General features: G+C 34.9%; 1 protein-coding gene across 2 annotated transcripts in view; it reads left to right on the forward strand.

Annotated features, from left to right (window-relative positions):
- The window catches only part of TAOK3 (TAO kinase 3), a 185215-nt gene that overhangs the window by 101254 nt on the left and 70710 nt on the right, over window positions 1-13251 (forward strand). For both annotated transcript variants that reach the window (XM_032309141.1, XM_032309142.1), the window contains exons 4-8: window positions 4701-4772; window positions 5157-5258; window positions 9364-9409; window positions 10299-10395; window positions 12784-12897. In XM_032309141.1, coding sequence (XP_032165032.1) covers window positions 4701-4772; window positions 5157-5258; window positions 9364-9409; window positions 10299-10395; window positions 12784-12897 — 431 coding nt within the window. The remainder of the gene's footprint in view (window positions 1-4700; window positions 4773-5156; window positions 5259-9363; window positions 9410-10298; window positions 10396-12783; window positions 12898-13251) is intronic.

Raw genomic sequence — 13251 nt, forward strand, 5'->3', positions numbered from 1 at the left:
TTTTTGTACTGTCTGTGCTGCTAGACAAAAGATAGGTACTGAGCATATTTACTCACAGTTCTTACCCCAATACCTGATACTTATTGACTACCTAATAAGTATTTGTTGAATGAAGGAGTGAATTATAAAGAACTCAGAGAACTTGGGGTACTGCTAATTAGTAGTTTTCATGAATCCTAGTCATGCTAGAAAGCCATTAAGACCAGATTCTAGCAACCAACATTTTTATACCTAAACACTGTAATTCTGTTAGGCTTTTGTAGTTTATAGCTTTTACACTAATGATGTCAAGAAGTATATTTAAAGTGAACTATTAGCTGGCTCAGCTCCTAGGGAATCAATCAGCTGAGAGTATATTTAGAAAAAATGGAAGCTATTGATGAAATCCCTCTGTGTGTTTGGATTTACATAAGTAATTCAGAAATTAGCAGCATTAACAAATGAGATAGTAAGAAACCCTGTATTAAAGGAAGATAGAAAAGGGCCAAGCATGTTCATTTTTGTATTCATTTAAACACAACTATGAAGTTTCTGTGTTTTTAGTGTTGCCTTGTTGAATTTCGCATACTTCCTATAATCCACCTAAAGCTAATAATTTAGTTCTCTTCTTCTCAGTATAATTATTACCTTTTAGTTGAGACTTAACAACTAAGGCAAAAAGAAAAGCTTATTTTTAATTTTTATATTTCTGTGTATTTCTATTTCTGTAGTAGCCACAGTTTAGATTTAAGTTAATTAAAATGTAAGTTAGCGACAAGTAGACTGTAATCTAAATGTAGCTGGAAATGGTTGAGAAACTCAGAAACAGATAGTATTCTAAAATATTTTTTGAATCAATGATCTTGCTTAAAGTTACTGAGGTCATTTAGACTATTGGAAGTGTTAAGTATAAATGTAAGTTTCTAGAATAACACTTGAAATGTGTATTCAATAATGATAAACAATAATCATAAAAGTACTGGAAAGTTGAAACCCCACTGATAGTTTTCTTTCCCTGTATTAAAAGATTAATTTTTTTTTAAGTTTCAGTTCTGGTTTATAACAAGTATAAAATTGCATTAAAAATTTCACATCTAGGGCACCTGGGTGGCTCAGTGGGTTAAGCCACTGCCTTCAGCTCAGGTCATGATCTCAGGGTCCTGGAATCGAGTCCCACATCGGGCTCTCTGCTCAGCAGGGAGCCTGCTTCCCTTCCTCTCTCTCTGCCTGCCTCTCTGCCTACTTGTGATATCTCTCTCTGTCAAATAAATAAATAAAATCTTTAAAAATATATATAAAAAAAAGTTCACATCTAAACCAACTCTTAACTTTAGAGAGCAAACTGATGCTTAACCAGAGGGGAGGAGGGAAGGCTGGGATGGGTGAAACAGGTGATAAAGATTAAGGAGCGCCCTTGCAATGGGCACTGGGTGGTGTATGGAGTTGTTGAATCACTAAATTGTACACCTGAAACTAATATTACACTGTATGTTAACTAGAATTTAAATAAAAACTTAAAAAATACATTTCACATCTAAGAAAAATCAACATGAAAATATTTTCCAGATAATGAGTCTGTGCTCCAGTAGGCAGGTTTTGTAAGCAAGTATACATACCAAGTCCTAAGTAATGCTTACTCTGTAAATGTAAAGACATATATATTAAAGATTTATTTATTTTTATTTTGTTTAAATTTATTTTTTTATTTGAGAGAGACAGAGAGAATAAGAGAGGAGCATGAGAAACGGGAGGGTCAGAGGGAGAAGCAGACTCCCTGCCGAGCAGGGAGCCCGTTGGGGAACTCGATTCTGGAACTCCAGGATCATGACCTGAGCCCGAGGCAGTTGCCCAACCAACTGAGCCACCCAGGCGCCCTAAAGATTTATTTTTAGAGAACAGGCACAGGGGGAGGGGCAGAGGGAGAGAGAGAATCTCAAGCGGACTCCCCACTGAGCACAGAGAAAGACGGCCTAGATCTCACCACTCACTCTGAGATCATGACCTGAAAGGAAGTCAGGTATCAGTCGCTTAACTGACTAAACCACCCATGTGCCCCAAGAAATATATTTTTATTCTCGGGTAACTTTTTTCAAGTTTCTGGTCCCAAATAAGGATTAATTATAAATAACCTTAATAAGCAATTAGAGAATACCATCTGATTCCCTTTGTGTGGGCCTTTTCTTTTCTTTTTATAAAGGTTAAGGATTTGTTTTTAAAAAATCCCTGTTGCAAGTTAAAATTCCTCATTCTTTGAGCATTTCTTAAACCTTTCCCAGGCTGCTTAGCCAGCACAGTGCATAGATTGATCTCCAAAATACCCGCTTTTCTGATACAATCACTCTAACCTTTACTGTAGTACTGAATTCACATCAACTTGTCTTTGTTGTTGTCATATAAGCAGTCTTAGCATTAAATTTAAATAGTGTTTAATTTAAATTTAAATAGTGTTAAATAAAAGCCAGCAAATTTAAATAGTGTTAAATAAAAGCCAGCAAAATATGAGAGAGTTTTGTTTTTTGACAGAATTCCATCTGTACCTTCTAAATAAACAAAATATCTAAAAAATACCTTCATAGAGCCCTGCTTGCCTAGTAGATACCTTATTTTTATAGTAGGTACTTTTGCCTTTCTTTAGTACTTGTAAAAAAAATTTTTTTCAGGGACGCCCGGTGGCTCAGTCAGTTAGTTAAGCAGTGCCTTGCGCTCAGGTCATGATGCCAGGATCCTGGGTTGGAGTCCCACATCGGGCTCCCTGCTTAGTAGGGAGCCTGCTTCTGCCTCTGCCTGCTTTTTTTCTCCCTGCTTATGCTTCCTCTCTTGTTCTCTCTCTCTGACAAATAAATAAAATCTTCAAAAAAAAATTTTTTTTCATTAAGTGTTCATTTGCTTAGCATTTTGTCAATCAGTAAGACTGTTGAATTTTTTTTATATCAGTAAGTTATTGTTCATTTTTTAATTTAAAAAATTTTTATTAGAAATAAATAAATAAATTCTCTTTTTTTTTTTACTAAGAAAGAAATTCATTGTTTTATCTGAGGAGCTTCTTTAAGTGTACTGAAGAAAATGATTATACATTTTTCTCTAAAATTGGTGACCTGATTTTATCAGTTACTGAATTCCAATCTTTTACCTCAGAATCACTGCTTTACAGAATCACTGGTTTACAATAATAATATCATAGAATAAAAATAGCTTACTGACATCAGGAATATGGCACTGATGCAGAGATCTGTTATTAGAAGAAAGCCAAAATTAGATAATCTTTTAAAGTCTTATATTTATTTTTCTGAAAATTTTTAGAAAATTATCTAGTTTTATTTTTTTTATTTTTTTAATTTTTAAAGATTTTATTCATTTTATTTGACAGGGATCACAAGTAGGCAGAGAGGCAGGCAGAGAGAGAGGAGGAAGCAGGCTCCCCGCTGAGCAGAGAGTCCGATGTGGGGCTCGATCTCAGGACCCTGAGATCATGACCTGAGCCGAAGGCAGCAGCTTAACCCACTGAGCCACCCAGGTGCCCCGAAAATTATCTAGTTTTAAATCTCTTAAGAAAATTTGGAGGAAGACTATTACTTGAGTTATTATTTTCATGTGTGTTTCCACTGAATTGTATTTGGGGTATGGAAAAGCTATACAGAGATAATTATGAGACAAAGCAGTCTTTGAAGATGAATACACTGTACACATATGTATGTAAGTATATATGTAATATATTCTTATATATTCTATAAAATATAAGTACTTTTGGAAGCGAAAGTCCCTCTTAAAATTTTTCTTACCTTCTCTTGCATTGTTCAGTGTAGTAGCCACAATTTAGATTTAAATTAATTAAAAGGTAAACTCCATTTCTTCAATCACTGTAGCCACATTTCACATGCATCATACATGATGTAGGTATAAAGGAAGGATTTCCTTCAAGACAAAAAGTTCTGTTGGAAAAAAAAAGAAAAGTTCTGTTGGACAGCGCTGCTCCAGGATTATCACTGATATGTATTCTGGTATAAATTCTCTCATATTCTTTCCACACATACACTCACGTTAGTATTATTTTGCAAAAGTAAGATAATAGGCAGCTTGTTTTTGTCATTGTATTTTTTATATCTTTCCATATAACTGTATATTCATATATATTACCTCATTGTTTTACTGTTTATTTCATCATATGATTGTATCACATTATCTAACTGGTTCTCTACTGATGGATATTTTACATGGTGAAGCCAGTATGGTTGTTTTGGAAATTTGACTTGTTTTTGTTTGATTGTATATATATGTTTTTAAACCCTAATCCTTTTTAATATTATGGTCGTTGCATGTATATGAATATAGATCTAAAGAAATTGTACTTTATAGTGGGGTGGAAATATCTGTCTAGCCTATCAGAAGTTGCAATATCTTTAAACTGTTAATAAGTGTGAGAATTTTTTTTAAAGATTTTATTTATTTATTTATGTGACAGACAGAGATCACATAATAGGCAGAGAAGCAGGCAGAGAGAGAGAGAGGGGAAGCAGGCTCCCTGCTGAGCAGAGAGCCTGATGCAGGGATTGATCCCAGGACCCTGAGATCATGACCTGAGCTGAAGGCAGAGGCTTAACCCACTGAGCCACCCAGGCGCCCCAGTGTGAGAATGTTTTTTAAAGTGTCCAGTCAAATATTTAAGTTCAAGTAGCTGAAACATTCTTTTTTTATTTTATTTTTCTTCTGCTGTCTCAACACAGGCCACAAATGCTCACACCAATGAGGTGGTGGCAGTTAAGAAAATGTCCTACAGTGGGAAACAGACACAAGAGGTATGTTAAAGACCTTTTATACCTAAACTGACATAAACCAGTTGGTATGAAATTGATGGTAGAAACAAAGTTCTTTAAACATGTATCATAGTTTTTTATTCCTTTTTGTGGAGTATATAATAAATATTCTTAATATTCTGCCTCAATCAACTAATTTGTGGAATAGAACGTAAGTTAGTATCATAGATTTATTATATATTTGGTAATACGTTTACATTTACATGTACTAAAATTAAAGAAATAACACAAGTTTAAACAGCTTTATTTATTAAACTTTTACTTTGTACATTTAAACTAATGAAAAGAATATTATGTATGTATACTTGATAATAAAATACTTTGTGCAGCCTAAAAATCATACCATTTTCTTTATTACTTCAATAGAAATGGCAAGATATTCTCAAGGAAGTCAAATTTTTAAGACAATTGAAGCATCCTAACACCATTGAGTATAAAGGTTGTTACTTGAAAGAGCACACTGCTTGGGTACGTCAAAGGACCTGTATTATCATTTATTTCCAATTAAAATTTTTCTATTTTTTCTGTTTTCTCTTTGATCTGTAAAATTTTCAGTCCTATTTCTGTCCCATTTGACTTTTGTTATCAGTACTTAACATTTGTTAATACCTCAGAGTGTGCCATATGGTTGGCATACATTCTGTAAGATTAAATATGATATCTAGCCTATGGGAAATTTTATTCTATAAACAATCAACAGATAGTGAAAAGTTAATACCATTTTATGATTTATTTACCAAACTAAAAGATCCTTTTATTCTCATCCTAGAATTTTTATTGTTGTCATTTCTCATTCCCCATTCCAATTCCCCCAAAATTTGGGATTATGCTTAGTATCACCATCGTGGTCTAAGTTTTATCAGATAGGGCCTAGCACATGATTAAAATGAAACAGTCTTGAGTGCCTGGGTGGCTCAGTTGGGTAAGTGTCTGACTCTAGATTTTTGCTCAGGTCATGATCTCAGTGTTGTGAGATCGAGCCCTGTGTCATACTCTGCTCTGGGTATGAAGCCTGCTTGGGATTCTCTCTCTACCTTTTCCTCTGCCCCTAATCCCCCCTCAAAAAAGTCTTTTTTTTTTTTTAATATTTTTTTAAATTCATTTGACAGACAGAGATCACAAGTAGGCAGAGAGGGAGGCAGAGAGGGAAGAAGAGAAAAAGGCTTCCTGCTGAGCAGAGAGCCCGATGTGGCTCCCACTGAGCCACCCAGGCGCCCCTCAAAAAAGTCTTTTATTCCACTCTATCCTTTGAGTATATTTTTACATGATTGTGTTTCTGTGTTTAGGTTAGCTACTGTTTAGTACATGAAAATACTGTACTTTGTACTTTATCGGACCTTGCACTCCAATTTAATGTCCAGTCTAACCATCATTTATCAAGATTCATCTATTGAGAATTTACCATATACAAATGATCACCAGTTAGGGAATGGAATTTTTGTTCCCAGATAAACTATCAAACAATATACTTAAACTTAAACCTTTTTTTTCAAGCAGCTTTTAAAATATCTAGAGCCATCACTTCTGTTCTGAGCAGAAGAAATTAATCAGAGGAGTATCTCATTACCTGGAAATCAGTTCTCTGGCAATCTCCACCATCTTAAAGGAGTTTAGAAAGGGATTTTAAGTATGCAGGATAAATGTTACAAAATCAAGTGCTGAATATTATGTGTTTCGAGTCTTCAGAAAATCTGAGCTCATATTTAAAGCCTATTTATTCTTAAGTTACACAGAGTGCTAATAAGCTTGGTTAATGGGTCTCTGTCCACAACAGATTTGATAGACTCAGTAGAAGGAGTTCATAGGAACTAAACTGCTAGAGATATGCATACAAACAGCCATAAGACTAATTTGACTTGGGGTACCTGGGTGGCTCAGTGGGTTAAGCCTCTGCCTTCTTTGGCTCAGGTCATGATCTCAGGGTCCTGGTATCGAGCCCTGCATCAGGCTCTCTGCTTAGTGGGGAGCCTGCTTCCTCCTCTCTCTCTCTGCCTGCCTCTCTGCCTACTTGTGATCTCTCTGTCTGTCAAATAAATAAATAAAATCTTTTTTAAAAAAAGATAAAAGTGTTGGCAAAGATGTGGAGAAACAGGAATTCTTGTGCATTGTTGGTGGGAATGTAAATTGGTGCAGACACTGTATGGCGTTTCCTCAAAAAATTAAGAATAGAAATACCATACATTCTTAGTAATTCCACTGCTTGGTATTTTCCCAAAGAAAACAAAAATGCACATTTGAAAAGATATATGTAGCCCTGTGTTTATTGCAGCATATTTGAAATAGTCAAGGAATGGAAGCAACCTCAGTGATATTGATAGACAAATAGATAAAGATGTGATGTACATATACAATCTAATACTACTTAGCCATTAAAAAGAATGAACTCTTGTCATTCGTGACAACATGAATTAACCTAAAGGGTATTATGCTAAGTGAAATAAATTGGACATAGAAAATAAATACCATATGATTTCACTTACATGTGGAATCCAAAAAAAACAAACGAACAAACCAAAAAACAGGAACAGGCTCATGAACACAGAGAACAAACTGTTAGTTGCCAGATGGGACAAGGGTGGGGGAATGGGTGAAATAGGTAAAGGGGATTAAGAGGTGCAAACTTGTAGTTACAAAATAACGAAGATGGAAAGTACAGTGTAGGAATATAGTCAGTAATATTGTAATAACTTCATATGGTGACAAATGGTAACTACATTTAGAGTCCTGAGCATTTTGGGCGCCTGGGTGGCTCAGTGGGTTAAGCTGCTGCCTTCGGCTCAGGTCATGATCTCAGGGTCCTGGGATCGAGTCCCGCATCAGGCTCTCTGCTCAGCAGGGAGCCTGCTTCCTCCTCTCTCTCTCTGCCTGCCTCTCTGCCTACTTGTGATCTCTCTGTGTCAAATAAATAAATAAAATCTTAAAAAAAAAAAAATTTTTTAAAAAAAATTTAGAGTCCTGAGCATTTCATAATGGATAATTGTTGAATCACCATGAAGTGTACCTGAAATCAACATAATATTTATGTCAATTATACTTCTATTAATAAGAAAATAAATTAATGTTTTCAAATCTGTTTATTTTAATGTCAAGCAGAAAACTATAAAATTTCAAAACTTTAAAGTTACGTTTCTTTTTTTTTTTTTTTTTTTTTTTTTTTAAAGATTTTATTTATTCATTTGACACAGAGAGATCACAAGTAGGCAGAGAGGCAGGCAGAGAGAGAGAGGAGGAAGCAGGCTCCCCGCGGAGCAGAGAACCCGATGCGGGACTCGATCCCAGGACCCTGAGATCATGACCTGAGCCGAAGGCAGCGGCTTAACCCACTGAGCCACCCAGGCGCCCTAAAGTTACGTTTCTTAAGTTTTAAATTATTCTGATAATGGAAGGATTTTAACATACATAGTTATGTATTTAATTACACATATAATTATATAACAAATTTAACAGTTTAGATGTAAACATATAACTCTGTTATACACAATAATATATGGTATATGAGACGCCTGGGTGGCTCAGTTGGTTAAGAGGCTGCCTTTGGCTCAGGTCATGATCTCAGGGTCCTGGGATTGAGTTCTGTGCTTCTTCTTCTGCCTTTCACTCCCCTTGCTTGTGCATGTTCTCTCTCTGACAAATAAATAAAAATCTTTTATAAATAATAACAATATATGATATATAATATGTACTTTATACCTCGCAATCCTAGAATGATATAGAAGAATATGATACTATATATTAATCTTATATAATGTATGATTATTATATGCTATAATAATATATGATTATAATATATATCACATGTCTGTATTATATAATTTTATATCTCATATTCTTCTAAATTATTCCAGTAATAGAGTACATAATTCATAAATAAAGTATATAATTCATAAACACATGTTTTCGCATCAATTATTTTAAGTGAAAAGAGCTAATATATTAATTGTGGTTATGTGTAGGTGATGTTAGGAAATTTGTATTTTAAAAGGAACATATGGTTTTAGAATATGTTTTTTAGAATAAGAAAATAGTATGGAGAGAGAGAGAGAGAGTATGTGTGTGTGTAGAGATTGGTCATTGAGCACTCATGGTTCTGACCTTGTCTATAAATCAGTAGTCTGGGACACCTAAAAAAAAAAAATCTAAGATGAGAGTAAAGGAGTTTTTTCCTTTTTGTTTTTGAAGAGAGTCCCAAAATTGCAAACTCAGTAAATACCAATAGTATTTTAATAATATTGTTCTAGAAATTTTTTAAGATAAAAATTTATCTTAGTTTATTCTTAGTTCCTTGATTACTTGGTTGGTTTTAGCAGTTTCTTATTAACTGTAATTATTCTGGTTATTGGGGCCGCCTGAGTGGCTCAGTGGGTTAAACCTCTGCCTTCAGCTCAAGTCGTGATTCCAGGGTCCTGGGATCAAGCCCAACATCAGGCTCTCTGCTTAGCAGGGAGCCTGCTTTCTCCCCATCTCTCCCTGCCTGCCTCTCTGCCTACTTGTGATCTCTCTCTCCCTCTGTTAAATAAATAAGTGGAATCTTCTTTTTAAAAAATTATTCTGGTTATTATTTATTCTATTACAGTTGGTGATGGAATATTGCTTAGGCTCAGCCTCTGATTTGTTAGAAGGTAAGAATAAAACCACTATCCCTTCCTTTCTGTTCTGTCTTGACCAGAATAGTATTTCCTCCTAAATGCCCTATATTTGCCATTGGGCAAAGCAAATGGATGCTGACTCAGACCTAAGGATTGTGTGGATGGGCTGTGCAAACTTTATTTCTGTGGTGGCTGAAAGTGTCTCGGAAATGACTGACAGCCCTCCTGCTGTTCAGCGCATGGCCCATCCAGGGCAGGTACTTGCTAAAATGTTCGGCTCATGTGATGTAGTGTATGTAGCCAAAAAACGTCAAATTCATACGTATTTATGAAAGGTAGATGGTATCAAATTATATTGATATTTAACTCTTTCAGATATCTTGACTGACCCAGTTCTCTTCCGCAAATGCTATTATAATCAGAGACTGGGTTAAAAATTTACATTTAAAAAAACTTTCTTATATCATCCTTGATCTCTGAATAGAAATTGCTTATTAGCTGCTTTCACAAATAATGAAAACCTGTAGTTAGAAGAGGTAATTATAGATGCTCTGTGGAGAGGAGAATAATACAATCGAAAACATTCTAGGCATTTAAAATGTCAGAAAGGACTGGTAAATTTGGGCCTGGCCCATTGGAATCAGTGGTGGCTTTGACTTGCTACTGACAAGTCAATTAACAATTCATTACAGTGAAAATATCAGGCTTTGTTTTATTTTGTTTTAAGGAGTTTGTTTGTTTGTTTGTTTTTGTACTTGAGTTTCCTGTTGTCTGATTATTTATTGCAATTCTATAGGAAATATGGTGAATGTGTTCCCAAAGTGTCATATGAGAGTATGTAATTCAGTTTGGTATAACTGTATAAGATATTAAGAAGAATGCAACTGATTATTACTTCTGAATTTTTCTTTTCCTTCTTCAGTTCACAAAAAACCACTTCAGGAAGTGGAAATTGCTGCCATTACTCACGGTGCCTTGCAGGGGCTGGCCTACCTGCATTCTCATGCAATGATTCATAGGTAAGATTGGAGACCAGTTAAATGTCAGTTATAGGACTATCCAAGGAATCTTGAAAATTAGTGCATGCTCCACTTTTTAGGGTTCCTGTGGATTTATAGGAAGGAAAGAGACTGCTGCCGCTGCTGGATGTAAGAAGTAAAGTTGTCAGAATTTAGCTTCTGTCTCTTGGTCTGTCCCAGATGTACACAAAGACTTGCATCGCCTCTGTCCTCTAGGTAACTATCCTCCAAGCAGGATGTTGCAGGAGAATTTGAGGAAGGGCCCAGCAGCCTTTTGATACAATGCCAAGAAGAAAAGAAAATTAGCCTTCCTTGCATGTATTTCTTTCCTAGCTGAATTTCATCTCCTTTTCCCGTTGTAAATAACAACTCAATCTTCTATAAAATTGTGCTGTTTCATCACGTTAAAATATTGTGCATTTCAATAGTCCACATAGATATTTAGGAAGATATTCTTGTATTTATCTTGGCAGATGAAGAAACTGGGACTCTGAAAGATTTAAATAATTGCCCATAGTTTCATAGGTTTTACATAATAAAGATTGAAGCTCAGATTTCCTAACTCCTAATCCAGGCCTTTCCTCTGCCTTTTATTTTCTTTACCACAACTGCACTGTCCTCCCTCCAATCTACTTCCTACCACTAACTTCTTTTAAATAAAGATGTTGTTCCTAATCTTTCCTTCTCTCAATAAAGAACTTCTAGTACGATTACTTTAATGAATGATGGCAGTAGTGGAATATGGGGTAGATATAAAAGATCTCAGATGGCTCAAAAACAAAAGAAAACTTTGACATTTACTAGGAAGAAATGAAACTATTACATCATAGGTTCCCCTTTTGCTTATGTTTTAATCACCCTGGAATAGCCTTTATCAGTTACTGGTACAAGAAATGCAGAACTTCCTCAAAATAGGCAGACCAAAATTCCTGCCATGTATTTGGCATATTTGTAAAGACAAAGAATGAGCCTAACCATATGTAATAAATGCTTATAAAATGGATTTAACCATAATGCTATGGGTTTAACAACAACAACAAAAAATTTATAGTGCAGTTTTGGGGTGCCAAAATGTCATTACCAAATGCCTGCTTGTTTATATATGATTTTGCTGGTTCCTGTTTAAAGCCATGGTTCATTTTTTTGTGCCTTTGTTAACAAAATCTGCACATTAATGTTTCATATTCTGTATTATGTTTTATCTCCCTTAGTGTATAAAAGTTGAAAAACAAAGTTTTTAAATTGTGCTCACTATTTAAAAATAAATACCACATCTCAGATTTATTATTTTGATTTGACAAGCCAGTGTTCTAATTGAAGGTAATAGAGAAGAGATATTTTTCTGTTGTTAGATAAATAAATAAATGGTTTTTTAGTCCTCTCTGCCAATGCCTAATGTCATCTTGAGTAAAGAAACTGGATTTTGAAGAGAAGGTTTTTGGAGACATTGCTTTGGAAACATTTGAACCTTCTCATTTTCAGCTCAAGTTTTCCTCATTCTCTCTGCTTTGTCCTTCCACGGCCCATCATTTTATAAGTCCTCATTACACCTCATGCTTTTTTTGAAGAGAATCAAGAATACATCCACATCTTCTCGTTCTGAATTACCATCCTCAACAATGAATATTTTAAAATAATATTTTGAAAACTTTCTGCTGCATAAAATATCTAATAGCTTTAGTAGTAACCACTTACGATTCTTTGTAGTAATACAATAGAAATGCAATTTCCTAATCCCTAATCCTTGTTTGTTTTGATCTTTCAGGGTCTTCTTTTTACTGTTCAGTGTTATTTTTAAAATAACACCTTCTATGTAACATGTACCCTCAAATGCCTTAGAGTTGCAGTTACAATTAAGGCAGAGAGAAAGGGTCACAGGCAAGAAAGAAAAGGTATGTGTGTAGTTGAGGTTTATTGGGTAGGTAGAGAATACAGTTATGGAAGGTTTGTTTAGTATCCAAAATTTTAGGTAATTTGGAAAAGGAAAAAAAAAAGGCAGTGACAAATGGCACCAGTTTTCCCAACATAAGAGATACTATTGATGACTGGATTTGGCATCTGAGAATATGCTTTTTTAAGTGTAGCAACTGAATAGGTTTCCTTGTCCCGCGTCTGTCTGCCTTTTTTTCTCATTGCATTCCTTCCCTCTAAAGAAAGCTCTACCTTTTAGTAATTACTTTGACCTACCTGTAAGTACACCCAGGAATCTGGGCCCCGCTTACAACATTCGGTAATTACTAAATCCCTCTCTGGCTGTTTGGGCAAGGTTTTTTTGTTTTGTTTTGTTTTGTTTTTAATAAACCTTTTGTCTTATTAATTGCATGCTCTGACCTATTCCATAATCAAAGTTGAAAAGTAATTTTCTAACCCTCTTATTTTTTTCTATAGGGATATTAAAGCAGGAAATATTCTTCTAACAGAGCCAGGTCAGGTGAAACTAGCTGATTTTGGATCTGCCTCGATGGCTTCTCCTGCCAACTCCTTTGTGGGCACTCCTTACTGGTATGTAGAACTTAAAAATTAGAATTTTAAAATATGCATACATGAACAAGATGGCCTCAAAGCATTGCTTTTGTTTTGTTTTGTTTTTTTGACAGTGTCTCACCATGTGCCTCAAATGAGGTTTCCATTAAAGGAGAGAAAACTCACTGGCAAAAAAAGAAACACTCTGACTTAGTATAAAATTTCCAGTGACTTTAAATTGTTCAAATAAGGTTGATGTCACTGTGTGTAAACTGAGCAGGATTATCAACTCACTGACCAAGCTCAGGTTTTAGATTTCATTTGAAGTTTCTTTTGAAACTTTCTCTTAAGGCCTAATCTCTACGCAAGGACAAGGCAGTTTCTTTAAACTTC

Source organism: Mustela erminea, chromosome 13 (genome assembly GCF_009829155.1).
Source record: "Mustela erminea isolate mMusErm1 chromosome 13, mMusErm1.Pri, whole genome shotgun sequence".
In the NCBI taxonomy this organism is placed as follows: Eukaryota; Metazoa; Chordata; class Mammalia; order Carnivora; family Mustelidae; genus Mustela; species Mustela erminea.